Here is a 27,529-nt window from a genome sequence, read left to right as displayed (position 1 = left end):
ATGTAAAAATTGCAGATTTTTTCCATCAATATGGAAAATACAAAGATAATCTATGTTGTGATAGTCATCAGAGTTGTCCACCAAATACTAACTCTACTTCTGTTAACAGATCCCCCTGGACTCCCTGGCGGCCCAGTGGTTAGGGCTTTCACCTTCCAATGCTGGGGTGCGAGTTGGACTCCTGGTTGGGGAGCTGAAGTCCCACAGTACTAATGCTGCTTCTGGGCACTTGCCAGCTGCCCTTGAGCTAGATGGGACCATGTGATTTGTTGTAGTCACTGAGATGCGAACAAAGTGACATGGCACTTTAAGATGGACGCTTTAAGAACCAGGGTACAATGTAGCATGTTCTCTCTCTCTCTCTCTTTTTTTTTTTTTTTTGCCTTCACAATCAAGGAGAATGGCACCTCCCTCAACCTGGGTCCCTGATGACAAGAAGCACCCCTTGCTGATGAGTGATGGATATGTGCCAGGAGGAAGACGAATACCTTTGTGACTTAAGTGGGTAGGGAGCAGGATGTGTGTTACTGCATCTTATCCTGGCCTCTCCTGAGCCAATGTGCCCATTATCCAGTGAAGACACCACATCCAAGCAGTCAGTGGCCCTCCACCGCCAAGCGTGTGGATGACCAGGGTTAGCGCATGTGCCACATACAGGATGGCAGACCATTAGCTGCAATCAAAACTTTGGTTAGGAAGACCCCAGGCAACAGGACCTTCACAGAGCAGCTACGGGAAGAAGGGGAACAGTGCACACAGTGGGAAGGATGAGGCTGCCCTGATAAGGTGTTGGCACAGAAGAGTATAAGGGGTGGGTCAGATTTGACAAGAAATGACGAGATACCTGCATCACACACCTGACAGGCGTATAATCAAAGTCATGCCCCTTCCTTGTTTAATTCATGAAAGTCACACAAAGGGGCACAGTGATCCAGGCCACAAGAATGAGGGCTTGGTTTGGTATCACTTTGTGAAAAAGATCAAGTTTTGCCTGTCACCCCTGTAAAACGGGGAGGGGAAAAAAGGTCAAATGCCACAGACCAGATCAGGTTTCTAAGAAGCTCTTCAGTGTCCTTGATGGGCACACCTAATGGCCTTGTGGGTCATTCGGAAACCTGGGAATAAATGGTCAGATGAGCAGACTGGCTCCCTCTGGGTTTTTATTCCTACCAGGAGTCTGGTGCTGCCAGATTCCCAGACCCCTGGGGAAACCAGGGATGAGTACCAGCCTGGAGACCCCTCTTATAGTATCTGAGGGACCCCAGCAGCAGTCATCTCTTGACATCCAACTGACAATGTCCCCAGTCTTCCCCTCCCCACAAAGGCCAAGCATGACTCAGAAGCCTTTGGGTGAAGGAATTAACAGGATGGGTCTACGGTTCCCTTTTCCTTGACTGCCACTAGGAATGGTCCTCTCATCTTTGGAGAAAGCAGAGGAAGCCCAAACAGGGCTGCAGGGTCAACCCCAAGTCTCCCAGTGAGGTCCTGGATGAGCAAACACTTCCCTTATTTCTCTTCCCAATCCCTGAAGCCCATGATAGGCATCTGCAAATTAGTGGTTTTTAAATAAGACTCTACACTATGCAGAGAGAGAGAGGGAAAAAAAAAATGCACTCACAGCTGAATACAGCCACGCAGAGTGAAGGAAGGAGAAGGCTGATGTTCTAGTGCCTGAAGGAAGGCAGCCCACAGTGGGCAGAGCTCCGGGCATGGAGGGGAAGATCTGAAGGTGATGCCCGGCTCTGCCTTTCCCAGCCTGGTGCAACCCAGCAAGTCCCTGAGCTTCCGAGCCTGTGACCACACCTGTGAGATGGGGGTAACCACACCTGTGGCCCTGGGCTGGTGTGAGTATTAGTTCAGGGCCCGTGGACACAGCAGCTCACTGTTAGCCCTGGAGGAGGGAAACCAGCCGGACCCCATCTGAAGGCTGAGATCCTTCCCCAGGAACGCTTAGCTAAAGAAAGGGCTGGGGGCAGGGTCATTTTCAAGGGCATTGTATTCTGTTTACCTGCAAAGGGTAAGGGGATGGAGGTGGCAGAAGGAAGTTCTCAGAGGCGGGAGAGGAAGCCACTTGTGGACACAGCTGCTTGTGCAGAGAGGGAGGCAAAGGGGAAAGATGTCTGTAGCACCAGAAACAGTCTGGAGCCTCATCTCTGCCGCAGTGTCCATGCTGAAGGCCTCTGGCAACGTGAGCCAGACCAGCAGCCTTGACCTGAATACGTGCCCCACAAAACTAGGGCACGGACGGCGTGAACCCCACTGGGGCCTGCTCCCTGGTTACAGTCGCTTCCCAGCCTGGGGTCTTGAGCTCAGGATTACAGCCAACATGCCCACTCCCATCAGCCCGAGCCATGGAACGGGCTCCCCCAGCCCTGCCCGCCAAGCACCGCCAGCAACGTCCCCTGCTTTCACGTGACGGCTTGTGGGGCTGGCTGCACAGGCGCGGGTTAGAGGAAGCGTTACAAACAGGGTACCAGCACTGTAGACAAGGGCCCAGGGGATCCAGGTCTTCACTGCAAGCCTGGCACCACCTCATGGCCACTTCTGGCTCCCTTTCTGGTCTAGCCCCTCAGACTTCCTAAGATCAGAGTGGAGGGCACCTGGGCCACAGTAAACAACTAAAACGTTAAGGAAATGAACGCTTTCCAGCAAAGGAAGCCACCCAAAGAAAGAGGCAACTGCCACCAAGGTTTATGCATTTTTTATTTTTTATAAAACAAGCTACAAATGGTCTCCCTCCCTCCTCACAAAGGAAAACCACACAACTCAGCCTCCACACGTGTGTGAGAGAGAAGATGTCCCAGGGAGATTCCAACTTTCTTCATGGAGGCGCTTCCTTCAGGGCAGGGAAGGAGGCTGAGGTCTCCCAGAAAGTCCACCCAGCCAGCACACGGGGCTTTCTGGTCCAGACTGATGGGCCAGGGCTCTTGTTCCATCCTACCATGTTGGGATGGGGTCTCCAGTCACCCTGACACAACCTCTGGGACTTTCATTAGGACAGCAAGAACCTTCTCCAGTCAGAGGATGGGATGGGATTAGAGATGCAGAGATGCGGCCAGATTTCCAAAAGTAATCCACAAAGGCGCCCATCCTGGAAAACTGCCCACCCTCCCTCCCTGCTGCTCTGGCTGCTCATGGAAAGGAGGGCTCGGTGTCACCCGGCACCCTTTGTTGGATGACTGTCGGATGGGCACGCCCCCACCCCTGCCACCCTGGGCAAGAGGAAGCTGGGGTATGACCAGAAGGCTGGGCGGTCCACGTTGGAATCACAGTAAAACGCCTGTGGGAAGCTAGGCCTGGATTTCCCCATGGCTGGGCCATTCTGTCCTCACTTCCAAGGGATGCAGAAGTAACAGGCCCAACATGAATTTGGCCCTGGAACTGGCCTCAAGCCTGGAAGCCCATAAGAGAGTTTAGGAAAACAGGAAGAACCTCAGTACTGAGTTTAACAAAAAAAAAAAAAATAAACGGTTGAGTGACCAACAAGGTGATGGATGCAACTCTTCCCGCAGGCTTACGCTGACCTGGAGAACAGGAGGGGAGAAAGAGGACTGCAGAAGTAGCTGCCTAGTCTGACCTCGGCATTGGGCGTTGTCTCAGGAAGCCTCATTCATGGGTGTGTGAGAGGTGAGAAGCCCTGGGTGGGCACTGGACTCACCAGGACAAGCCTTCTGTGCTTCTACCTCCACTGCTCAGATATTACATTTAACTACTAAATACAAGGTCCCACGGGGTGTCTTTCTTCTCTGCCTCCCCTCTCCTGCTTTACGTGGAGTAGATGCTAAACATAGCTGGAAATGTTTCAAGGCACCCTAACGCAAATCCTTAGGGCAATTTGTTCAGCGGGCGCCAATGACACTGTGTACCCACTGAGTCTGGGCCACCTGGGGGTCTGGATGGCCTGACCACATGGGCGTTGGAGGATGGGACTCGTGAGGGCTACCGGCCTCCCTCCAGGGGCCACTCCCATTGTCCTGCAATGTCCACTCCCTCCCTTGAGAAGGTCAACCGCCAAGTGACTTGCCGCTCTGACAGCCACGGCAGAAGGTGGCCCCTTCCTCCCACCAGAAAAGATACCCACGGAGTCTGCACTGTGATCACAGTGGAATCCAGGCTGGCCAGGGATGGAGTCCTGGGTTCTAGAGAGTGGGGCTGTGTGTCCGGAGCTCTCACAGCTCAGAGCAGGGAGAGGGAGGGGAATAAACAGATAGCAATGCCAACACCTGTACAAAAGAACTATACAATTTACATATATATTTATATACAGTATATAAATCTCTTTCTTCTCAGTCCCAGAAAGCCCCCCGCCCTCCAAACCCTAAAAGTTGTCAGTAGCAGATTCAAAAACTTAACAATAAAAGAGAATAAACAGTCTTTCTTCCCTTTCCTTTTCCCACTGCGATATTAGATACTAGTGTTTAAAAATGAAGCCGAAAAAGAAAACACACAAATAAGAGTTATTAAAAGTGCAAACACGATGGGCACCACTTATGTTACATGGGATGTGGCTGGGCCATGGCAACGTCGAAGGTTAGCTGTCTGATGATCCATCCTGCCTCCCTGGTCTCTCCACCTGCCCTTTGGCTTTCTGCTCCTTAGACGAGGCGTCCTACTGAGAAGGGGAGGAATAAGCAAGAAATTAGAGCTGGGTTTAAGAGAACTCTGGGCTTCCCTGGTGGCTCAGATGGTAAAGACTCTGCCTGCAATGCAGGAAATACGAGTTCAATCCCTGAGGCTGGAAGATCCCCTGGAGAAGGAAATGGCAATCCACTCCAGTATTCTTGCCTGGAAAATCCCACAGATGGAGGAACCTGGCGGGCTACAGTCCCTGGGGTCACAGAGAGTCAGACACGACTGAGCAACTAAAACACTTTTGTGAGGACTCCAAATACATATATCCATTCCATCACTCGAGAGGGTTTTTCTGTTCAGGGTTAGGCACCATCCTCGGGCAAGTCAATGGGAGGGCTGGTGGGTTTTTTCAATGGAAGGACTTGTCTCCAGTCTCACTGAAAAATAATCCTGATAACTGCGCTTCATAAACTGGGAAGGACCAGTTAAGAAAGAGACCCAGCCCTGAGAACACTGTGCTGGGAAGTCAGCTCCCCAGCGAGGAGTCTGGTGGGTGAAAATGCCTGGATTCATGGGGCATTTCCCAAAATTCAGTCCCTCGGACCCAAAGCTACAATCACCCCCAAACTCTATGTCCTGCCCCACCTGACTTTTGCCCCCCACTAGGTGTGCAAGGCCCTCTCAGCCCACCAGAGGGCACCGCACGACACCAGATGACCAACGTCTGCTTCAGTCCCCACATACAATCTACCCAGGTGGCTTTTCTGCTGCTCCCAGAGCACAGAGACCCAGCAAAGCTGCTGGCAGCCCAGGGCTGTGTCGCTCTGTGTCGCTTCAGTCGTGTCCGACTCTGCAACCCTATGGACTATAACCCACCAGGGTCCTCTGTCCATGGGATTCTCCAGGCAAGAATACTGGAGTGGCTTGCCATTTCCTCCTCCAGAGGATCTTCCTGACTCAGTGATCAAATCTGGGTCTTTTATGTCTCTTGCGTTGGCAGAAGAGTTCTTTACCACGGGTGCCTCTTGTGTTCCTCGACTATTTCTAATTTCTTCTGTGCATTCACTGTAAACCAGGCACCAGCTTGTTAAATCTTCACACCAAAACTGTGAGGCAGATGCTATCATATCCACTTTGCAGATGAGGAAATTGAGGCTGAGACTTTGGGTAGCTTGCGAAAGATTACAGAGTTGGGAAGTGCCAGGGCTGCCTGCTTCCTTTGGGTCCTGCGCACCTGGTACCTGACAAAGCTTCAGAAGGCAAGACCGGAGGCCTCCGTGAGCTGCGTGGACCTGAGGTGCTAAGCACACCCAGCCTTCCCCTAGCTGCTGTGTGCCGTGCGGACCTTAACTATCAGCACGGGAAGCGGACCAAGGGCAGAGGGCTGGTGGAGCTCTGTGCTTCCGAACCTACTGAGCTCAGAAGTGCTCCAGGTGGGCCTGGGGGTCAACGCAAACACTGGGGAGTCTCTTTCCAACACTGGGCCCCAGCTTGTGCTCTGAGAAATGGGCACAGATTCTAAGTATGCCAAAGCATAATGTGACCACACAGGACATCCCTCTCCCAGCCCTTCGTCATTTGACCAGGATCTAATGCACTGTGCCTGCGGTTAGGAATTGAGAAGGCACACCCATGATGGCAGGGGAGAATCAGGAGCGTGGACTGCATGCAGGGTGATCAGTGCTTCTGACAGCTGCAACGGTCTCATGAAGAACAGTATTATCTACGGAGCTTTCACGGAGGTCCCTCAGTGCCTCAACCACTTTCACAAATGCTTTGACTTGCTGTCTCAGTGCGTTGGCACAATGGCCCTGTGAGGTGGATACTATGGTTATTTCCATCTCACAGATGAAGAAATGGAAATCTGGGATGGTTGAGTAGTTTGTACTTGGGTGAAAGCTGGTCTGTGGCTGAAGCAGGGTTTGAGCCATGATGCTGCACCATGTCCTGGGGACTCAGAGTCATGGGGTCACAGAGAGGCATCCTCATCAGACAGGACTGCCTAGAGGAGCTGACGGACGTCAGGGTGACTGAGATGCATGTTTACAGATGGAAGGAGAGGGGAGGCAGCAGGAGGTGAGAGAGTTTAAACTATATAAGTGTGATGGGAAGTTGTTGAAGGGATTCAGTCTGAGAAACAATAACATGAGTTTTGGTAAAAAAAAAAAAAAAAAAATCTTCTGGGGCAGTGTGGGAAATGGATTGGGGATGAGCATCACTCACCCAGGGTCACACCTGCCAGGGTCAGGGCCACTACAGGTCACTTACCCAGGGTCACACATCCCAGAACCAGGGCCAGATCCCAAGACTGGGTACCTCAGCCACCTCCCAAGCTACCTTTCAGGTTTACCCTGTCAACCAAGGGTTAGAAGAAGGAAAAGCCCTTATGTCTCCTTCAAGGCAGTTCTCGGCACCAAACAAGTCAGAATTACCCAAATCAGCATCATCAGCCCAGACCCATCACCTGCACTGCGACTCTCTAATTTTTGGGGTGCAACCAACTTGACAGGTCCAAGTCATGTCTGTTATCTTCCCCATCCCCTAGACTTGCTCTGCTTTTCCTCCCATGCTGCCCATCTCAGTGAATGGCCTGCCCTCCAGTTGCCCACGCCAGCCTTCATCCCTCTTTGCACTCAATCACCAAGCCCTGAAGTCCTACCTAGTCACCTCCCCCAGGACTCTGCAACCCAGCCGGGTTTTCCCTAACTCAGGCCTCCCTCATCTCCTGCCTGGTCGGTGCTCTGGTCTCCTATTGGGTCTCTGCCCTCATTCATCCCCCGATCCATTTCCCATGCTGCACTAGAAGAATATTTTTTTTTAATCAAAACTGATGATATCATTTCTCTGACTGAATCCCTTCAACAGCTTCCCATCGCCCTTACATAGTTTAAACTCTCTCATCTTACCTCCTGCTGCCTCCCTTCTCCTTCCACCCCTAAATATGCATCCCAGTCACCCTGACGTCCTTCAGTTCCTCTAATAGTCTCCTTCTCCACTTCCACAGCCTCACTCTTCACTTGCCTCAGTTCAGAACACTCCTCCCTTCCATGACTTTTCAGCTCAGCTACCTCTTACTTACTGGTCAAGGATTTGTCCAGAGCAAGGGCGGCAAGCTTTTCTGTGAAGAACTAGATGCAATCATTTTAGCTTTGTGGAGCATGGACAATATACAACATTCTTGGTTGCATAGTCTTCTTTTTTGAAAATTACATCCTTTTTAAAATAGAAAGGACATTTTCTCTTTGTAAGGAAAGTTATGACCAACCTAAATATATTAAAAAGCAGAGACATTACTTTGCCAGCAAAGGTACATCTAGTCAAAGCTATGGTTTTTCCAGTAGTCATGTATGGATGTGGGAGTTGGACTATAAACAAAGCTAAGTGCCGAAGAACTGATGCTTTTGAACTGTGGTATTAGAGTAGACTCTTGAGAGTCCCTTGGACTGCAAGGAGATCCAACCAGTCCATCCTAAAGGAGATCAGTCCTGAGTATTCATTGGAAGGACTGATGTTGAAGCTGAAACTCCAATACTTTGGCCACCTGATGCAAAGAACTGACTCATTGGAAAAGACCCTGATACTGGGAAAGATTGAAGGCGGGAGGAAAAGGGGACGACAAAAGATGAGCTGGTTGGATGGTATCACCGACTCAATGGACATGAATTTGAGTGAACTCTGGGAGTTGGTAATGGACAGGGAAGCCTGGCATGCTGCAGTCCAGGGGGTCACAAAGAGTCAGACATGACTGAGTGACTGAACTGAACTGAAAAATAGAAAAGCCACTCTTAGCTCACAGGCTGTACAGAAACAGGCCGTGGACTAGACTGGGCCCAAGGGCTGTGGTTGGCTGACCTCTGGCTAAGACATCACTTCCTTCCTGAAGATTTCCAAGCCTGATGGGCCCTGAGCAGACGTAGGTGCCTTAGGTATATTCCCACAATACTCTGCACTTGCTGCACTGTGACAGAGATCATCAGCTGTCCACCAGAATCCATGCTCTCCTCCTCTTCCTGGGCCCCAAGCCCTCCTCACTGTGGGGTGTGGTCTAGTGATGGAGATCCAGCCAGTGAAATAGGAGAGGTGATGTATGTCACTTCCAGGACTGGTCCATCAACCCTGCCCCATGGGCACTGCTCCAGGGTTTACGCCATCCGGCTGACTGGAGAGGGAGAAGACCCACAGGGTGACCTTGGATGTCAGAGAATGAAGTTGGCAGAGTCATTCTCAGCCTGGCTCTCAGAGTGACTGCGCCTGGAGCAATCTCCACTATCCCTCTACACACACACACACACACACACACACACACACACACACACACCCTAGGACCTGGAATCACGGTGAATTACTATATGGGCAAGAGGAACTAATTTCCACTGTGTTGAGCCATTACTTGTGTGGTTCTACTTGTCACTGCAGCCTGGTGTATCCTAGTACACCCTCATGGTGCTCACCACAGTGTATGTAAATGCTTTAGCATCTGCCTCTTCAATAGACTGTGGAAGGATAGGAAACTTACCCTTCCATTCCTCCACTGTGTCAGGTGTCTAGTGCAAAGCACGATGCGCTCCAAGTAAGTAGTCAAATAAACACATACATGGGAATCTCATCTATTGCAGGGTCGGGGTGTGGGGTTCCCTTGGTCCCCTCCCTCCAGGAGGGGCAAGTCCTGGAGGGCCAGGAGCACAGGCAATCACTCACCTTCTTTGCTAACACCCAGGCAGCCCTTCAGCTCGGGCAGTGAGATGACCTTGTCCTTGTTCAGGTCACAGTAGTCAGTGAAACGCCGGGCACATTTCTTGGGCTTGGCTTTCTTCTTCACATAGCGCTTGAAGGGCTTCATCTCGCGCTTGTTGATGTCGCTGCTGCTGTTGCTGTCCAGCTGGCTGAAATACCAGTGCACCACACGCTCCTCCAGGGTGTGGCTGGGGTCTGGCTCCGAGAACCTGGGCCACGGGCAGACACCCACCCCCAAGCCCCGCTCAGGATCCTGCAGGAACCACCAGCCCCACCACAAGCCTCTCCCACATGCTCAGATGTCAAGGGTTGCCGGCAGCCAGGTAGAAATGGCTCCTCCAAGCCCAAACCCTCCCTGCCCTGCTCAGCCTGCAGCAGAATCACGTCACCCTTTCCAACTTGAGCCTCCAGCCCAGACAGTTCATTTCTGGGGGATCCCCAACTAGGTGAACCCACCACACCCTGCACCATAGCTAGGGATGTTCTCGTGCAAGAGGGATGCTCAGGACATATGGACTAGATTTCATCCACTGAGAAAACCACAGGGATCCAAACTATTCTCCTAGCCTAGTGTGGCTGATGCACAAACTGCCATCACACATGAACTTGACACCCAAATGAGTGTGACTATGAAGGGAGCTTGGAGCCTGTACCACCCACTCAGCACCCAGGCTGGGTCCCAGGAGGGCTTCCAAAGCAGCAGGAGTAGCCCCTGGCTTCAAACAGTTGTCTTGGCAAGACAGAGTCAAAAAGAGTGAAACCAGGCAGCAACAAGTCAACGTGAAGTGTGAAGTTCCTGTGGGCCATGGCTGTTGGGTACCAAGTGTGGTAGGAATTGAGAGAAGGAGGCAATTGAGACGGACACAAAGAGAGGTTCTATAGCTGGAGAGTCCTGACCTACTAACGGTGAGTCTCTCCACACAGAGGTCTTAAGAGAGGGCAGACCCAGGAAACCACATGTTAACTCCAACACCTGGGGAATTCTGCTAAGAAGCAGAGTAACATAGAGTAACCAAGAAAGCTTTCTGGGGGTCGAGATACATGGTGGTGACCGCATCTAACACACCCCTGATTGTAACATGACAAGAGCAATGGCCACACATGTAACATACACAAGGTCTACCCATTCATTTTACTTACCCATGCCTCAAATTTTTCCCCAAAAGGATTCAGGGTGCTAGGTAATACTGAAAACTTTAAAAGCCAATGATGAGTCTGTTCTAGAGCGGGTGACTGGCCAGGAGAACGGAGCCACACGAGTCCCATGGCTCCTGATGCCAGGGTTGGCACGGAGTGAATGTGGTCCAGAACCTTGTGTTTAAAGCCCTGGGTAACCTTCCCTCGGTTGGGGGACTGAGGCTGAGGTTGGCCCATTGTCTGCAGGGAACCGGACAGACTACACCAGGGGTCCTACAGCAGGGATTCAGGACCTGCCAGCACACTCTGAAGCTGTACCTAGCAAGAAAAATATTCAAGGCACTTGCCAATGCCTTGGGGTTCTTCTCTGGAATTTGCCGAGGTTTCCAGGAAGGAAGGGACAACCCTGACCCCTCCCCTATGAATGAGCCAGCAAACTCCCTCCCTCCCCAACACCCAAGTGACCTCACCATTTAGGGAAAAAGAAGTTTCATTACCAAAAAAAGCCAGGCGTCCCTGCTGAATGCCCATTCCTAATTAAGTGTATTATGGTCTTGGGCAGGCCCCACTGGGCACCCTGGACCAGGTCCAAGACAGCACGGTGAGTAGATCAGCCAGCAGGACCTCATCCTGACATGCCTGGAGCAGGGAGTACCTGAGGAAGGTGTGAGGGACTGTCTGCTTCTGGCTCTTGGGGAATCTGCTAGGTCCGTCATAGAAACCAGGCTTGGAACAGCTTGCAAACAGGCAGGGCTCAGACTGTTGTCTCTGCCAGTGCACGGCATTTTGGTGGTTTTGAGCTTCCTCTATTTTCACTCCAATATTCACTCTCGAGCCTGAGAGGCATATACCAGGAGGGCCCCAGAAACGTCTCTACCAGGATGCTCCTGGAGCAGGAGGGAGAGTGGTCAGCTCCCTTGCAGAGCACCCTGTCTGCCTCCAACTTTCCCCAAATGAGGGAGGACCCGGGCCAGGGAGGAGAGCCAGGACGGGCCCCAGGGGAGGCGCTCCAGTTATTCCCCTCCAAGCTTTCTAAGGCGTCCAGGGGAGGGAGTCAGGGTTTTCCCCCTCAGCCCCTCCCTTGAGGGGCCACGAGCGCCCCTGGCAAAGGCAGCTCTTCCTTTAACCTTTAGGCTCAGCATAGCGTCATGTCTACCTAGAGGCTGGAATAATAAAGCCTCAGTTGCTGAGACGGAAGGGATGAGGTCATCCCACCCAGACGCCCTGCCAGGAGAGGCTCGCTGCCTCCAGCACGTGTTCCTGGGCTCTCGCCTGCCTGCCCGGTTCTCGGCGACTCTGTGACTGGGGCTCCCTGCACCTTCCTTTGGGCTAGTCTGCAGCAAGAAGCGGCTCTTCTCCCCAGGCGACAACCTCTAAGAGTTTCGTCTCAGGCCAGAGAGTGACTGTCACTTGGCTCCTTACTTCTTTTCCCCTCTCTTCCCCGTCTCCCTGGTCTGGAGAGCCAAGTTTCTGCCCTCCTCACTCCCAGCAGGACCTCCCAGCCCGGAGCAGCCACAACTTCGGACAGCTACATCCCTGCATGTCCCACCCCCGGCCTCCACTGAGGACACTTGCAGAGGAGAGGTGCTCCAGGGGCCCTCCATGCCTGCCTCTGGCTCCCAGAGCTCTGCTGCAACCCACAGGCTGCCTCTTCCCTCCCTTCTCCCCAGCCCGTGCGAGGCTCTCTGCTTCTGAACTCCTCTGACTTCCAGAACCCATGCTGCATCCTCCCCCAGACAACAGGGCCCAGCTCTACATGTATAGCTGGGCAGCGCTAGGGTCCTGCTTTGGAATCCAACCTTTTGTCTAGGCCAAGCTCCAAGTACATTTAAGGCAAAAATTTCTTAGCTTGGGGGAGATCATGGACCCTCAGAGAACACAAACAAAGCCACAGTCCCTCTCTCTAAAATGCACGTGCACCCAGAATGCTGCGGATTTTAGAGGTTTAATAGATGCTCCAAACCTCATTCAATTTAAGAACCCTCGTCCAGAGGGAAAGAGACTCCAGACATGACCCTAGAAGAATAAGTATGCACCTTCCGGGAGAAGATGGGATGAGACAAAAAAAAAACAGCAATTGGAAGGAGCCTGGGAGTAGTTTTCATGTTTCCAGCAAAGCATAACGAAAAAAAAAAAAAAAAAAAGGAAAGAAAACTACCAAAGGCATCTGGCTCAAAGCTCTGAAAGCGAGGTTTCTGGCTTCACAGCAGCTTTAAGTCCCCAAACTACCATACTTCATACAAGAACTAGTTAAGAGTGAGACTTATCAGGAGTCCTGATTTAGCCAAACCGGCAGTGGGCATGTGTGAAAGACGGGCACCTCCGTTAACAGAGGAGAGGCTGGGATTTTCCCAGGGCAGCGTGGGGGTGGGGCAAGATGGCCTCCTGCAGAGGCCCCAGGAATCTCTCAACAGTCTTTGCTGGAGTCCTTCCCATCACAGCTAGGCTCCCCACTATTTACCACTGACCTCAAAGCCACACCTCACTGATCCCTCCAGCTCTTGCAGCTTTCTAGCAGAATCCTTTAAAAACACAGGCTACTTGCACTCCCAGTTCCAGGGTTACACTGACGTGGACTCCAAACTCTCCTGTACACGTGCACACAGAAACCCCGCTGGGGCCATCAGAGCTACTCATCGGCCAAGGGCTGAGCACCCAACATTAGAGCCAATAATGGCTCCTTAGGTCACCTAACAGTGACACCCAGGTCCTTGCTGTGGGCTTCCCTACAGGTAAAATTCCACTTCTATTAAAAGGGCTCCTTGGGTGTGCAGAGGATCCAAGTTTTCTCCCGTATGGCATGAAGAGCCAGTAAAATGTTGGTGTCAGCCCTGCCTCTGGGCTTTTTTGGTAGCCGTCCTCGTGCCTCCCGCCTCCTGGGAGAAGGAAAACCACTAGAGCCAGGCCCCTCCCTGGACTGGCCCCACCGAGTCTTCTCCCACACTGAAAAGCGGCAGGTGCCGCCCTTCCCCTGCAGCCCTCACTGCGTCGCTTCTACAGCCTCAGCCGGGCCAGGCCTTGGCTGCAATGCACAGCTGGAGAGCCAGCCCCATTTACCACAAGGAAACCGATGCTGGCCGAGATCTTGGGCCCGATTCTGCTGTCCCAAGCAGTTTTAAACAAGGTGAGGTGGGATGGCCTAGAGGCATGAGCCAAGCCAAGCAGACCAACGGAGCCCCATCTGGAATCGGGTCCAGGCCCCACCAGCTGTGCGGGCGGGTGGGGCTGGGAAATGCCAAGTCAGCCACATTCTCAGCCTCTTCCTTGCAAGACCATCAACAAGTAACCACACTGGGCAGGAAGGAGGAAGCCTCAAGACAAAGGGCCTCTCCTTTCAGGACCACGTGAGGGGCTGGGAGGCTCGTGCAGCTCAGCCCACCTCCTCTCGATGTTGGCTTTTTCTAGGAAGGCCGATCTATGGGGTAGGGGGAGGAGGGCTCTGCTTCTTGCAGGAGGAAGGACCAAAAGCATAATTCAATGATCCATCAACCCTTCACAGAGAAAAGCTATCATCTAGTGATACCTGTGGGCTTCCCCTGTGGCTCAGGGGTAAAGAATCCACCTGCAATGCAGGTGTTGCATCAGATGTGAGTTTGATCCCTGGGTTGGGAAGATCCCCTGGAGGAGGGCATGGCAACCCACTCCAGTATTCCTGCCAGGAGGATCCTATGGACAGAGGAGCCTGGGAGGCTACACAGTCCATGGGGTCACCAAGAGTCAGACACACATGCAATGCAACCTGCTCCCTCTCAGGCTCTGGCCACAGATGTTTCCATGGGTACCCCTTTCACTTGGCCTATTTTTAAATTTGGGCCACACTGCTTCCCCCGAAAATCAAGCTAGATGCCAGAAAAGGAAGTAGACATCTCTCTCTTCCACTCCCTACATCCAATGAGTCTTCAAATCCTATTGATTTCATTACTTGAACTTCAGTAGATGATCCTACCCCCCACATCTGTAATCCACACTCTCATCACCTTTCACTCAGATGATGCTGTAACTTTCCTGCCCCATCCAGCACCCCTCCCGTCCAGCTCCCATAGGAATGCCTATCTAACTCCATGACTCCCTGCAGCCTCTCTGGCATGGATCACAAGGTCCACCAGGGTCTGGGCTCTGCCCAACTCTACAGCCTCATCTACAACCTGCCTCCCAAGACTAAAACTCTGCTCATGATTCCTTCCACAGACCCTATGTGTGTGTGTATGTGTGTGTGTGTTAGTTGCTCACTTGCATCCAAGTCTTTGTGACTCTATGGACTGTAACCCACCAGGTTCCTCTGTCCATGGGATTTTCCAGGTAAGAATACTGGAGTGGGTTGCCATTCCCTTCTGCAGGGGATCTTCCTGACCCAGGGATCGAACCTGGGTCTCCTGCATTGCAGGCAGATTCTTTACCATCTGAGCCACCAGGGAAGCCCACAGACCCTACCTTGTTCATACCTCACTATCCCAAGGGTCCCTCTGCTGGGAAGTTCTTACTCCTGGTCCATCTAGGTCAGGACGTTGTCTCATTCGTAAGTGAAGATGTGGCTTAAACATCATCTCCTATAGAAAGCCTTCTCTCACGTGCCTTCCTCCCGAGTCCCTGCCTGCATGACTTCATCTGCCTCTGTTATCACACTGGCTTTACAGGGCACTCACGTGACTACACAGCTCTTCTCCCAGGAGCTTCTCCAGCCCAGGAACCAAGTCTGCATCCCTGTATGTCCCCAGAACCCAGCACAGAGCTTACACTGGGTGTGAGATGTAAGAGTTTGTGCAAAGCTAAAATCTCCAAGCCTGACAGGTGGTAGTTTGGGACGAAGACACCCTCTCTTCTACTCAACCCAAACATCCCCCCGTCCCTTCTTCCCAACGCCACTAAATAAGACTGTTTCCCACTGGCCCCAGCTGGTGTCCAGCTTTACTTGCCAGACCCTGAGAGGATGCAGGAGGGATCAGCTGTGGCTTCCTTGACTTCGTGCTTACAGCCCCAACTCTGCCTGAATTCAGAGCCAAGGCCTAAACCCAGGCAGCCTGGATCCCCTCATTCTCTTCACGGGCCCTGCTCCTCTGCCTTTGCTCTTCTGTCCTAGAAAAGCGCCTGACCAGGGCTGTCCACACAGCGCCCAAGTCCTGTGGGCCCATCCAGGGCACCATAAAGCTCTGGTGGCAGTGAGCTTCAGGGCTGGCTTTGGCCTCATACTTAGTCTTGAAGTAGCTGCTGGACCCTCAGACGTGTGCCAAGGAAAAGGCCTCACTGAGACATCCCTCTCTGTGCCTGACAGAGATCCATCCATCTACCCACCCATCCTTCTGGCTATTTATTCATTTAACAAATGTTTACGGAGCACCTACTGTATGCCAGGCACTTTTCTGAGTTCCAGGAATAAGCAGGGAAGAAGGTGAAAAATGTTCCTTTTCTCACCGAACTTCCATTTTCATTGGGTGGGGTGAGGCAGATATAAATGAACAAACCAGCAAGACATCAGGTAGTGATAAGCACTAGGCTGAAAATTAGAAAGAGGTGTCATGATAGAAGGTGACAGGGCTGTTCCTTTCGTTCGGATGGCCACTGAGAAGGTGCTATTTAAATGGGGCAAGTCACGGGAAGATAAGGGACTCACATTCCACCCTGAAGAAGCAGCTGGCATGGAGGCCCTGGGGTGGTAAGAGCTTGGCCTGTTTGAGCACCTGAGAAGGACCAGCGGCAGCTGGCATGTAATGATGGGAGGTAGTGGCATACGAAAGGAGGGTGAGCGCCATCAAGACCATCCTTCAGAGCCAATTCACGGTCAGAGTTAGGGCTTGATTTTCCTAAACATTGGGTCGACATCAAAGTTCACTCAGGTTTTTCCGTAACAAATTATGGAAAAACCCGAATGAATTTTTTTGCCAACCCAATATAATAGAGAGATCTGAGAGGGATTTAAATGCAGTAAAATCAGTAACCCTGACCAACTACCCCCCTGTATAACCACTCCTCTCTCCTTCTCCCCGCCAGGCCCACCCCGACTCCCTTGATCTCTAAACTACTTCTCGATTCATCTTGTCTGTCTTTTGATTACAAGTATAGCCTCCAGGTAACACAATTACCAAATGCAGTTCAAACCTTTCATTCTCATCAGAACCAAACACGGTCAAGTTCATATGAGCTTAAAATGAAAAACATGTTTAGGAAAGAATATTAAAAAAAAATTTTTTTTCTTCCAGCTCTCATTATACCTAAAAGAGATTTTTTTGGAAAGAAAAAGAAAATCACTTCCCTAAGGACATACTAGGATTAAAAGCATTTATAAACTTCTTAGTTTTTATTTTCTGTAAAAATGTCCTCCCCTGCAATTTGAGGGCAGAGCGTCCATCTGAACTTGGTCTGGCAGCAGGCCTGCCTGTGCTTTTGACCCCCCGGCCCAGGACCCAGCTGGGCTCTGCTTTCCCCGTCACTGAAGCCTGCCTGGATCTGAGGCCAGGCAAGGCTCAAGGGCTGGCCTCCTGCAGAAGCAAACAGGATGGAGGGTGAAGTGCTATCTCCTTAGGACCCATGTACAAGCACAAGGCAGGCTCCCTGAGGGGTGGGTCAGAGCCAGCAGCCCAGAAGAGTTGTGAGTGGAGAGGAACCAGATTTTGGATTTTTAGGGCCATGTCCCCTCCTTGTTTCTTTAGTCCCTCTCTTCTAAAAAAACATAAATAGCTCATACTCATTTTTGCATGAAACAACAGGTATGTTTTCACATTCCAATCATGAAAAGCAAAAAGGTATACAATCCTGAATGCTGCTGCTAAGTCACTTCAGTCGTGTCCGACTCTGTGCGACCCCATAGACGGCAGCCCACCAGGCTCCCCCATCCCTGCGATTCTCCAGGCAAGAATTCTGGAGTGGGTTGCCATTTCCTCCTCCAATGCATGAAAGTGAAAAGTGAAAGTGAAGTCGCTCAGTCGTGTCCGACTTGTAGCGATCCCATGGGCTTCAGCCTACCAGGCTCCTCCGTCCATGGGATTTTCCAGGCAAGAGTACTGGAGTGGGGTGCCATTGCCTTCTCCACAATCCTGAATACACCTGTTCATAATTTCCCGTCCCTCTTCCTGGAGATGAGGACACAGCTCTCTCTGTCTTAGACCTCCTGTGGCTGAGCACTACCTCTGGGCAGTTCCCATCTGCCAACCTGTCAGACCCTGTCTCCATCTGCCCTGCTCCTCCTGCTGTTGGGGAGGCCTGGCCCCATTCACAGGGTGAGCAAAACAAACCAGCCTCAGAGCTCACAGGACCACGGAGTAGCTGAGGGCAAGCAACCCCAGACAGGGGGTTTCCTAGAGTGGCAATCCACGAGGCAGTCTCTGCACTCATCATGATGGGACATAAATGGTTTTTACCAAAGGCCACTCACTGTATGAGCCCATCTATATAAAATGTCCAGAGTAGGCAAATCCATAGAGACAAAAGTTAATTAGTAGCAGTAGTAGTAGTCTGGGGGAGGGCCACTGAGGAGTGACTGTTAATGGGTACAGAGTTTCTTTGGGGGTTGATGAAAATGTTGTGGAATTTTGGCTAGTGGTAACTGTACCACTTTGTGAGTATAATGAAAACAGTTGCACGCTTAAAAAAAAAAAGCCAGGGGGCCACTGCCCTCGTCTGCCTTGGGACACAGAAGTGCTGAAACCTGTGCTGGGAGTCCTGGTTCCCACCCTAGATACATGCCCTGTGGTCGCGCTGATCGCTGCTGAGGCAGTCAGCCTTCCACCGGCCTGGGGGCCTGGGCCGGTCTCATGGTGGCACTCCTTGCCCGTTGACAGTTCTGCCTCTGAGCAGGTGCGGAGGAATCAGCCCTCCCTCCTTGGTGAACCCCACAAGCTCAGAGTCAGGCTGCCCACTCCTGCCAAGCACATGGTAGCTCCTGTTGCTACAGGGACCTGAACACCGCCCAGCTCTGCCGAGCCTCACCCTCTGGCTTCATAATGGGAAGCACATCGCATGGGCCCTTTGGGACCTGGTCCCCACCTCCTTCTCTGCATCATCTGCCACCTCTGTCATCTTCTCCATCCTCTCCTCTCCTCTTGCATCCGCTCCAGCCCAGCCATACTGAACTATGGCCATGCACTTGCCTGGGGTCACAATGTTCTTTCTTTTTCTCCTAGAATGGCTTTCCTTCTTTTACTAGCTAAGTCCTACCTGTCCTTCAAAATCCAGTTCAGGTATCACCTCCTCCTGGAAGCCTTCTCTGATTCCTCCAGACTGAATGAGCAAACCCTTCTCTGTTCTTTCACCTCTTATCTAGCACTTACCACAGAGTTTGCATCTGTCCACAGCCTAGTATTCTCACTGCTGCTGCTGCTGCTAAGTTGCTTCAGTCGTGTCCGACTCTGTGCGACCCCATAGACGGCAGCCCACCAGGCTCTCCCGTCCCTGGGATTCTCCAAGCAAGAACACTGGAGTGGGTTGCCATTTCCCTCTCACTAGGTTCATTCTTTGAAGATAAGGACATGCCTCACATTCCTGGATTCCCAATCCCTAGCCCAGGGCTTGTTGTGCTGTGCATGTTCAATAGGTCTGAGCATGCATGCTCCAACCGACCCAATGGGCCCAAATCATGAGCGCTGGTGATGCTGGTTGTTAAGGAGCAGGTGGATTTCGGCCCTGTGTCAAGACTGCCTTGGTCAGCATATCAACTCCTGATTTAGGTAGGGTCTGGCTATGGTAGTGTCCAATCCCAACACTCGGAGTCCCTTGGGATTCTCAGGCATGTGGCTCCTGCCTCCTCAGAACACAAAACCACCAAGTGCTCCAGACTTCCTCCTTGCTGTCCCCATCACATGCCCACCCCACTTCCTGCCGTTCTGAACTCACCCTAAGGCATACACTGCTGAGACTAAAGTGCTGGAAGTCTCCAGACACTCCTGGTGCGTGCCATGCTAAGTGGCTCCAGTCATGTCCGACTCTTTGGAACCCCATGGACTGTAGCCTGCCAGGCTCCTCTGTCCATGGAATTTTCCAGGCAAGACTACTGGAGTGGGTTGCCATTCTCTTCTCCAGAGAATCTTCCTGATGGATGGATCGAACCCATGTCTCTTATGTCTCCTGCATTGGCAGGCAGATTCTTTACCACTAGCACCACCTGGGAAGTCCCAGACACTCCTGGACTTACCTGTGATCAGGTAACTACAAGCTAGAGAAAAGCAACTCCCAAGGACTGGAAAGGGGAGAGGGGTGGTGAGATTTTTGGCAGAATGTTGGACAAAGTCACAGCTACATGGTTTCAGGAAAAGGATCAACTTCCAGCCCTTGCGCTACCCAAGCCCTCCCCACCCTCAGCGTCCTGCAGCATCTAAACGTTCAGGGGCCCCGAGGTCCCACTGGCCTGAGTCCTGCCCACACTCTCACCTCCCACCTCCAGTGGGCGCTGCTGAGTTAATGGCCTGCACCATGTCCGTGGTGAGGGCGTCCAGAAGGCTGGTGATAAATTCCAGTTTCTTCCCTTCTGGACAGCCTGAAAGACAAAGCGAGATCTGAAGGCACGGGCCGGGTACGTGATCAAGTAAACCAGCTTCCTCCACTACCGCTGTTTCTTCAACCTCTCCAAGGCCTTCTTGTCCAGCCAAATCCACTTTGGGAATTGTCCACAGCTCAAACGATTCGGTCTCCAGCGTTACAGGCGGATTCTTTACCAGCTGAGCCAGGGAAGCCCCAGATGATTCTCATAAACCTCCAGCGTTCCTCTCCCCACAGCCCACAAGGGACCATCAGACCACGTGGACAATAAGGCTTTCGGTGTTCTTCCATTCCACAAATTTTTGCTGAGTATCAACTCGGGCACTATGGTATATGTTAGGAATATACTAGACAGCGCTCTTCTCCTCATAAAGTCCATAGTCTGCTGGGAAACTCAAGTGGTACAGTGAGACCAGGCTACTCCAGAGGTGAGGACCAGGTGGTAAAAGGGCATTAGGAATGCAAGAAATCCAAGGTCAAAGTTGACTCAATGGACCTACCAGTTTACCTATGCAAGAACCTCTTCCTTTTTTTACATCTCTCCTCAGCCAGCTTAGATTATAATGATCAACCCTCCCTTAGAAGTACTCTCAAATCCTTTGTTTATTCCTCACGGTGGGACTCCAGCAAAACCCCAAGCATGGATGAACCTTCGCACAGATATGCCTTCTCCAAATCCACACCCCCAGAGCTGCATGTTGCTGGTGTAAACACCACCACACCATTGGAGAGATGGTTTTCCTGTAAATTCATGACTGCCAGCCCCAAACAGTCCCTCAGCACTACCTACAATTCTCCTCTCTGCAGCAACTATTTCATTCTCTTCTCTCTGCAGTTCCCCCAGGTCTCTGGTTAAATGCCACTTTCTCAGTGAAGCCATGGATTTCTTCCTGTCCTTCTCCCAGCACCTCACTCTTCCCCTTTAGAGTACCTAACACCATCTTCATGTGTTTGTATTCATTTATTTGTGTACTCTGTCTCCCACACTACATAAGCTTCACTTCCATTTTGATTACTAGACATACCCAGCGCCTGGCACACAATGAAATCTCAGTTCACATTTGTTGAAGGGATGGCTAGACAGAGGGATCCTGGTCTCTACGACTCCGTTCTCATGACAGAGTGATTTCTACAAACCTCACTTGGGAACCCCCGGACTTTCAAGAGCCTCTGTTTTCAGTTCTCCTTTGGAGTCTTGATGGAAACAGTGGGAGCTCCCATCAGCACTGACCTGATTAAAACTACAGTGTTTTGAGACATCAATATTTAGTAATCATATTGTAACTCACGGGCAGAGAACCCGGTAAATAAGGGAAACCCAGCCCAGCAGCCCTTCAGAGGCCCTGGCCCCTGCCTATGCCTCTTGTGCCACACTCCAGGGACAGTTCTGGGCCACCAAGGGTCATTGCAAAGGCACTCTACAGGGTTGGCAACGGACACTACCATGCCCTGCAGGATAGCCTGTTCTGAGAGTTAGCTTTTCTTTGCAGCCCTGGAGAAAAGGGTCCACAGTCCCCAGATCACTGTCCCAATCACCCTGCTGCTGCTGCTGCTAAGTCACATCAGTCATGTCCGACTCTGTGCAACCCCATAGACAGAATCCCACCAAGCTCCTCTGTCCCTGGGATTCTCCAGGCAAGAATACAGGAGTGGGTTGCCATTTCCTTCTCCACCCAATCACCCTAGGTTAGAGAAAAAACTGGAGCATTTTTTGAGGGTAGGATTTTAAGCCAACACGTGTGCGTGCTAAGTCGCTTCAGTTGCGTCCTACTCTTTGCAACCCTATGAACCATAGCCAGGTTCTTCTGTCTGCGGGATTCTCTAGGCAAGAATACTGGAGTGTGTTGCCATGGCCTCCTCCAGGGGATCTTCCTGATCCATGGGACTGAACCCACGTTCCTTAATGTTCTTTACTATGAGTGCCACCTGGGAAGCCCTTTAAGCCAAGGACTACATTTTAAAGATGAAAAAGGGAAGAGCAAGGAGGAGAAACCATGTGTTTAAGGCTTCGGGACTAATTAGGGACACATACCAGACTGGATGCCGATCCTGTGGCTCCTGCCATGCCCCTGCCCACTGTCCGTCCCCACCCCAGCTTACAGATGAGGAAACAGACCCAGAGGCGGGCGCTGCTTCTGCACGATGAGTGGGTGGCGGGACAGGAAGGGGTGAGGATGTCAGCAAGAGGCAGTGTCGTCTCCTACCTGGCAGCTCCCTGTCCTTGAAGGGGTCCTCCACCTCCGCACTCTTAGCCCTGGCATCACTCTCACAACTGGGCATCACATAGCTGAGAAGAGAGACAGGCAGGGGGTAAGAGGGGCTGGAACCTGAGCCGACTTCAGCCCTTCCACTAGCAATGATCTGTGTGGTCTCCAAGCCTAGAGCACCCAGAGCTGGTGGAAAAATATCGCCCACACTGTCCACTAGCTACAGGGCAATCCCAGCATCAGCGTCCCCACAGAGACACGTTCAGGCATGTTGCCACATGGTCTCAGCTACTCAAGTAGAGTGGTGTCCCCTTATGTCTGCACACAGGATCTTTTTGACCCATAGCTCCTAGTGACTCAGGCAGGGCAATAACCTGCCTGAGTGAACTGAGGCTCAGAGAGATTACCTCCTTTCCCCAAGGCCACCCAGCTAGAAAAGGCCAGCCCTGTGACCAGAATCCAAGATCCAGGTCTTTCTACCAGGACCTCATCTGCTCACGAGCAGAGATGCTGCTCCCCAAGTGTCTCAATTCCCACCTGGCCAGGACAATAAATCCGGGAGATGCGAGGCGCTAGCCTAACAGGAAGCTGGTTGTCCTGCCCCAGGGTCCATCTGAAGGGCAGGACAGGCTCCGGGGGCTTACCGTGTGGAGGTCCCCGGCAGCGGACGCCCAGTGTCCACCAGCACACACCAGCAGTAGCCAGTGGACTGGTGGCACTGCACTGGTTTATAGAGCCCCCCAGGAGCACACTCGGGGATCACAATGCCCTCGCGGGGGTTCTGCCGGGCCTCTTCCAGGGCGCTCTGTCTCTCCTGGTCACACGAGTGAACTTTCTCTGCAAGAAAAGACACAGCCCGTGGTGACTTCCCAATCCTATGCTTTCCCTGTCAGGACCTGGCCTGGCCCCCAGGAACTGATGATGGCTGACTGGTGAATCACCAAGGGGTGTGGGGTCCCCACGCCAGCCCTGAGTGAGGAGCTGGAAGCTCCGAGCACCTCACTCTGGCCCTCGCATGGCCAGGCTGCGGTAGCATTCACGCCGGGAGGCAGGGCTTCTCCTCATCAGAGCTGCAGTTGGCCTGGGAGTGGAATCTCCTGACTGTTTTCAGAACTGTCCCTGCTCATGTCTCCTAGCTCCAGCCCTGCAAGCTGACAGCTGAGGCAGGAATGCCTGTGTGTGTGGACACTCTCCCAAACCCAGACCCCGTAGGACAGGGCCACAGTCACTGTCCTCAGGGTGGGAAGATGCTCTGATGCCCGGCACCCAAGAGAAGCAGAAACAAGGCCCAAACCCACTCCTTCCAGGGCTCCATCAGAGCCGGACAAAGTAGGCTGAATGGAGCTGAGTTGATTACACAACACTGCTTCCATTACACAACACACCTTCCCACAGGAAGGTGTCTGTACTCAGCGGCCTCAGAAACCATGCCAGCGTGTCTGAACAGCCAAACCTGGTTTTCCCAGAGTCAAGCCCAGCTTGAGGCACCACAAGGTGCCCTGTGCACTGGGGGCTTTAGAACCCCACGGCCCCTAACCAGTCAACCTGCCCAACTTCCCCTTCTTGTTTTTTTGTTGATACTATGTGGGGCTTTGGGGTTTGTTTGGTTTTTTTTTTAGTTATTAAAAATAAATAGCATTGGGTTTCTTTTCTCATTATAAAGAAATATTTGAAGAATCGCTAATCCCACCAAAGTTAAGTTCTACCTACCCTGGATCTTTTCTTTTGCATGTACACACATGCAAATACATATGCACACACGAGGTTGTTTTTTTTTTAAAAACAAGAAAAGGGACCATATCATAAACTTGTACCACTGTTTTTGATCTACTTATTTCTCTTTTTATTCATTTACTTTATCATCACTTTATTTCTCTCATGAACAGTAATCCACAACTTTCCTCGTGAAGAATGTGACAGGAATCACCTTGGGTATCCCGTGACTTTTTCACAGTGTGTTACAAAAATACCACTCGGAGAGCCAGGAATTTGGCATCAGCAATGTGGAGATTCATCCTGCTCACTGAACAAATGGATGAAAATAACAGAAGCTGAACTCTGATGGAGCCAAAGCCTTTGAAATAATGGCTCTGTTAATGATACACATACGAACCGGACAGATGTTGAAGCAGACTGTAGGTGTGCAGAGATGCAATGCTGTCTTAGAGGAAAGTCAGATGATGGGGAAATGATTTCTGGTCTCCTAAAAAAAATGCTGAAAAATTCTCATTGCAGAGTGAGGGAATATTTCCTTAAGGGCATAAAAATATTGGATGGTATATATATAGCATATTTGCTATTAAAATATAATTCTGATATGGAAAATGAAAAAAAAAAGGAATTACTGTTTTCATAATGCAAACATAGCAAAATTGAACAGAATCTTCTTGGCTAGATGAACAGGCGTTTAGAACAGTTGACAGACAATAGACTTATGATTCTAAACCCAGTTATAACTACCACCAGAACTGCCCCTAGAGCCAGCTTAGGGAAGAGACAGAAACTGCTGGAGAGAGGGGGCCTTTGGGGAGACCTGGCCTGAAGACCCAGTATTTTGAATCGGGCCCCTGGCTAGGATGGAGCCTGGCACCTTCCAGAGGATTACACAAGAGTGTTTCAATAGCTCTCCCAACCCCAAGTGGGTAACTTTATTTTCCTACCTCGTATTTCATGCCACAAAAAAAAAAGTGACAGATGAGCAAAACCAAAAGAAAACAGCTTTTTACTGGCCCCGCGTTCATGTAACAACCTCTGACAGAGACTTTAAATTATAAGATCCTCCAGGCCAACATTCTAAAGCCGTAAATCAGATGGAAGGCGAGATGTGAACAGAGGTGGAGAAAGCTTCCCTGGGGACAGAGCAAATGATGGGCCTGACTTCACACCATCGGGGATCCTGAGACTGCAGGGATGTGGAGAGGAGCCAGCCGAGGAGAGGTGGGAACCCGTAGTCTGGGGGCTGTCGACAGATTTCTGGACGTCCTTGAAGGCTGTTCTGAGATGTTTGCAGCCCACTTCCATAGAGGCTGCACGGAGTTCCACGGAGAATAAAACCATACAAATGATGACGCGAGCTAACTTGGAAAAACTAGGGGGCTAGCAGCGGAATTTGAGAAAAGGCTAAACGCAGGGTTTATTACTTTATTACTTTTTTGTTTGTTTGCTTGCTTGCTTATTACTTTATGATGATCTCTGCAAGTCCAAGTGCTTCTCTAAGAAAGACGCAGGAAAGGTTTATAATCATAGTACTAACCATTTGCAAAGAAAACACAGAGAGTTTGTCTTCCAACAGAGAGAAAATCTCTCCTAAAATCCTCTTTATACTAATAATAGTCAAAGCAAATATTCACTGAGAAGCATGCACCAGGCAGTAGAATAAAGACTCACTTGCCTAATCTCTTCGTCCCTGTGAAGTAGGTGCTGCTATTAAGCCCATTTTATTTTTTAAAAAATATGTATTTATTTATTTAGCTGTGTTGGGTCTTAGTTGTGGCGCATGGGCTATGATGCATGGGCTTAGTTGCCCTGTGGCATCTTAGTTCCTCGACCAGGGATCTAACCCATGTCCCCCACATTGGAAGACAGATTCTTAATCACTGGAACACCAGGGAAGTCCCTTTGCCACTTTATAGACCAGGAGACATTCATGAATTTTCCCAAGTTCACTCAGCCAGGCAAGAGGAGAGCTGAGGCTCTGGTCAAGAGCTCTGACAATCAAGTCTGTCTTGCTGAACTCTAGACAGAGATTGTTGCCTCTAATCATTTGCTTTTAGGGGAAAGTACATTTATTTTTATGGTGTGAAGATTTTCCAGCCAGTCCATTTGCAGACTGCCATAAACGTGCAGCATTCTAAAGCAAATGTGTAAAAACCCACACTTACCCTTTTGACACAGCACTGTTTCTTCTGAACCAACAATTTTTCTCCGCTAGAGCGCACCCTGGACCTCATACCCTCATATTTTTCCCTCTTTGCCTCCGAACCGGAAACCTAAAGCCAAATCTGTAACTCACCCACCACTGACAGACAGTAACATGAATAATAATAGCTAACTGCTCTCTGAGTTTTTACTACGTGCCCAGCTCAGTAATGGGCACTTTTGTTAACTCAAACTCATCATGAGCCTCTACAATAAGTGTTACTATACTCTAATAATAGTATAGTCACTGAGCAGACTGGCTGTGTGATTTCCCCAAAGTCAATAATGAGGAAGTGGCAGAGCCTGCATTCTAGCCCAAACAGTCTGTTCCCAGGCCATGGCCTTCATCCTTCTTAAATATCAGCTCTCACTGCCATGGGCTAATCTGATTTTTGTTCTAACATATGTTTTTCTTTTACTCGGTATCGTAGACAGTTACAAGATGGTACCAGTGGATTGTACCTCCCTGTATTCACGCCATTGGATAGACCCTGCATGCTGTCTCTGATTTGCTTTGACCAGTGGAAGGGATAGGGGTGACAGTACCGTTTCCAGACCTAGACCTGAAGACTCCTTACAATTTCCACTTGCCCTTTCTTGCAGTCCACCCTGAGACCCCTCCATAAGGAAGCCAGTCCATCCCCCTGGAGGATGAAAGACCACAAGGAAGAAAACCAAAGGGGTTCAACCCAGAGCCAGCACCACCCACCAGGTGTAAGGGTGAGGTCATCCTGGACATCCCAGCCCAGGTGACCCTCCAGTCGGACAAGTCCAGGAGTAAGTGCAGCCACGATCCATCAAGGAACCACCACTAACACCGTAGAAAGAAGAAATTATTTTTGCTGTAAGCCTTTACATTTCTGGGTGGTCTGTTACCCAGCAATAGATAACTGAAACACTCAGACTTGCTCAACTCTTTATCAAAGTGTGTGTGTGCATGTGCTCAGCTGCTCAGTCATGTCTGACTCTTTGGGACCCCATGGACTGTAGCCCGCCAGGCTCCTCTATCCACGGGATTCTCCAGGCAAGAATACTGGAGTGGGTTGCCATGCCTCCCTCCAGGGGATCTTCCTGACCCAAGGGTCAAACCTGAGTCTCTTGCATCTCCTCTATTGGCAGGCAGATTCTTTACCACTGTGCCATCTGGGAATCCTCTTTATAAAATTATCCCATAAGTATTATATACCCCACAAGTATTGCAGCCCTCTTGGACCCCTCAACCAATCAATCAATCAATCAATCAATTATTCCTTTAGTGCTTCTCCAGAGGTCATGCAAATGCTGATCAGTACATAACGGGAGGCATAAGCTTATTCTGCATCTGAAGACGCAGAAGCCAGCTCCACCCTTAGGGCCATTGCTACCCTCTGCCCTTCTCAATCACTCCCAAACAAATCTCAAAATTGACAACTGTGAAGAAGTCACCTTCCAGAATGCAAGCCAGGGGACCTATTTCAAGGGTCTGTCCACTGGTTCAGAAAGGAAGCTCCTCAGAA

The 27,529-nt window shown here is 50.9% G+C and overlaps 1 protein-coding gene across 3 annotated transcripts in view; it reads right to left on the bottom strand.

Moving 5' to 3' along the window:
* Positions 1-2,691: 2,691 nt before the first annotated feature.
* SMOC1 (SPARC related modular calcium binding 1) overlaps positions 2,692-27,529 on the bottom strand; it is a 146,944-nt gene continuing 122,106 nt past the window's right edge. For 2 of the 3 annotated variants that reach the window (XM_055538462.1, XM_055538464.1), the window contains exons 8-12: positions 22,760-22,952; positions 22,113-22,195; positions 19,801-19,906; positions 9,271-9,515; positions 2,692-4,612 (exon numbers count right to left, since the gene is read on the bottom strand). In XM_055538462.1, coding sequence (XP_055394437.1) covers positions 4,596-4,612; positions 9,271-9,515; positions 19,801-19,906; positions 22,113-22,195; positions 22,760-22,952 — 644 coding nt within the window. In that variant the 3' untranslated portion in view covers positions 2,692-4,595. The remainder of the gene's footprint in view (positions 4,613-9,270; positions 9,516-19,800; positions 19,907-22,112; positions 22,196-22,759; positions 22,953-27,529) is intronic. The other variant, XM_055538463.1, reaches the window with a different exon arrangement.

The sequence above is a fragment of the Bubalus kerabau genome, chromosome 10 (assembly GCF_029407905.1).
Source record: "Bubalus kerabau isolate K-KA32 ecotype Philippines breed swamp buffalo chromosome 10, PCC_UOA_SB_1v2, whole genome shotgun sequence".
In the NCBI taxonomy this organism is placed as follows: Eukaryota; Metazoa; Chordata; class Mammalia; order Artiodactyla; family Bovidae; genus Bubalus; species Bubalus kerabau.
Note: the sequence above shows the minus strand (reverse complement) of the source record. Positions and strands in the feature narration are given on the sequence as shown.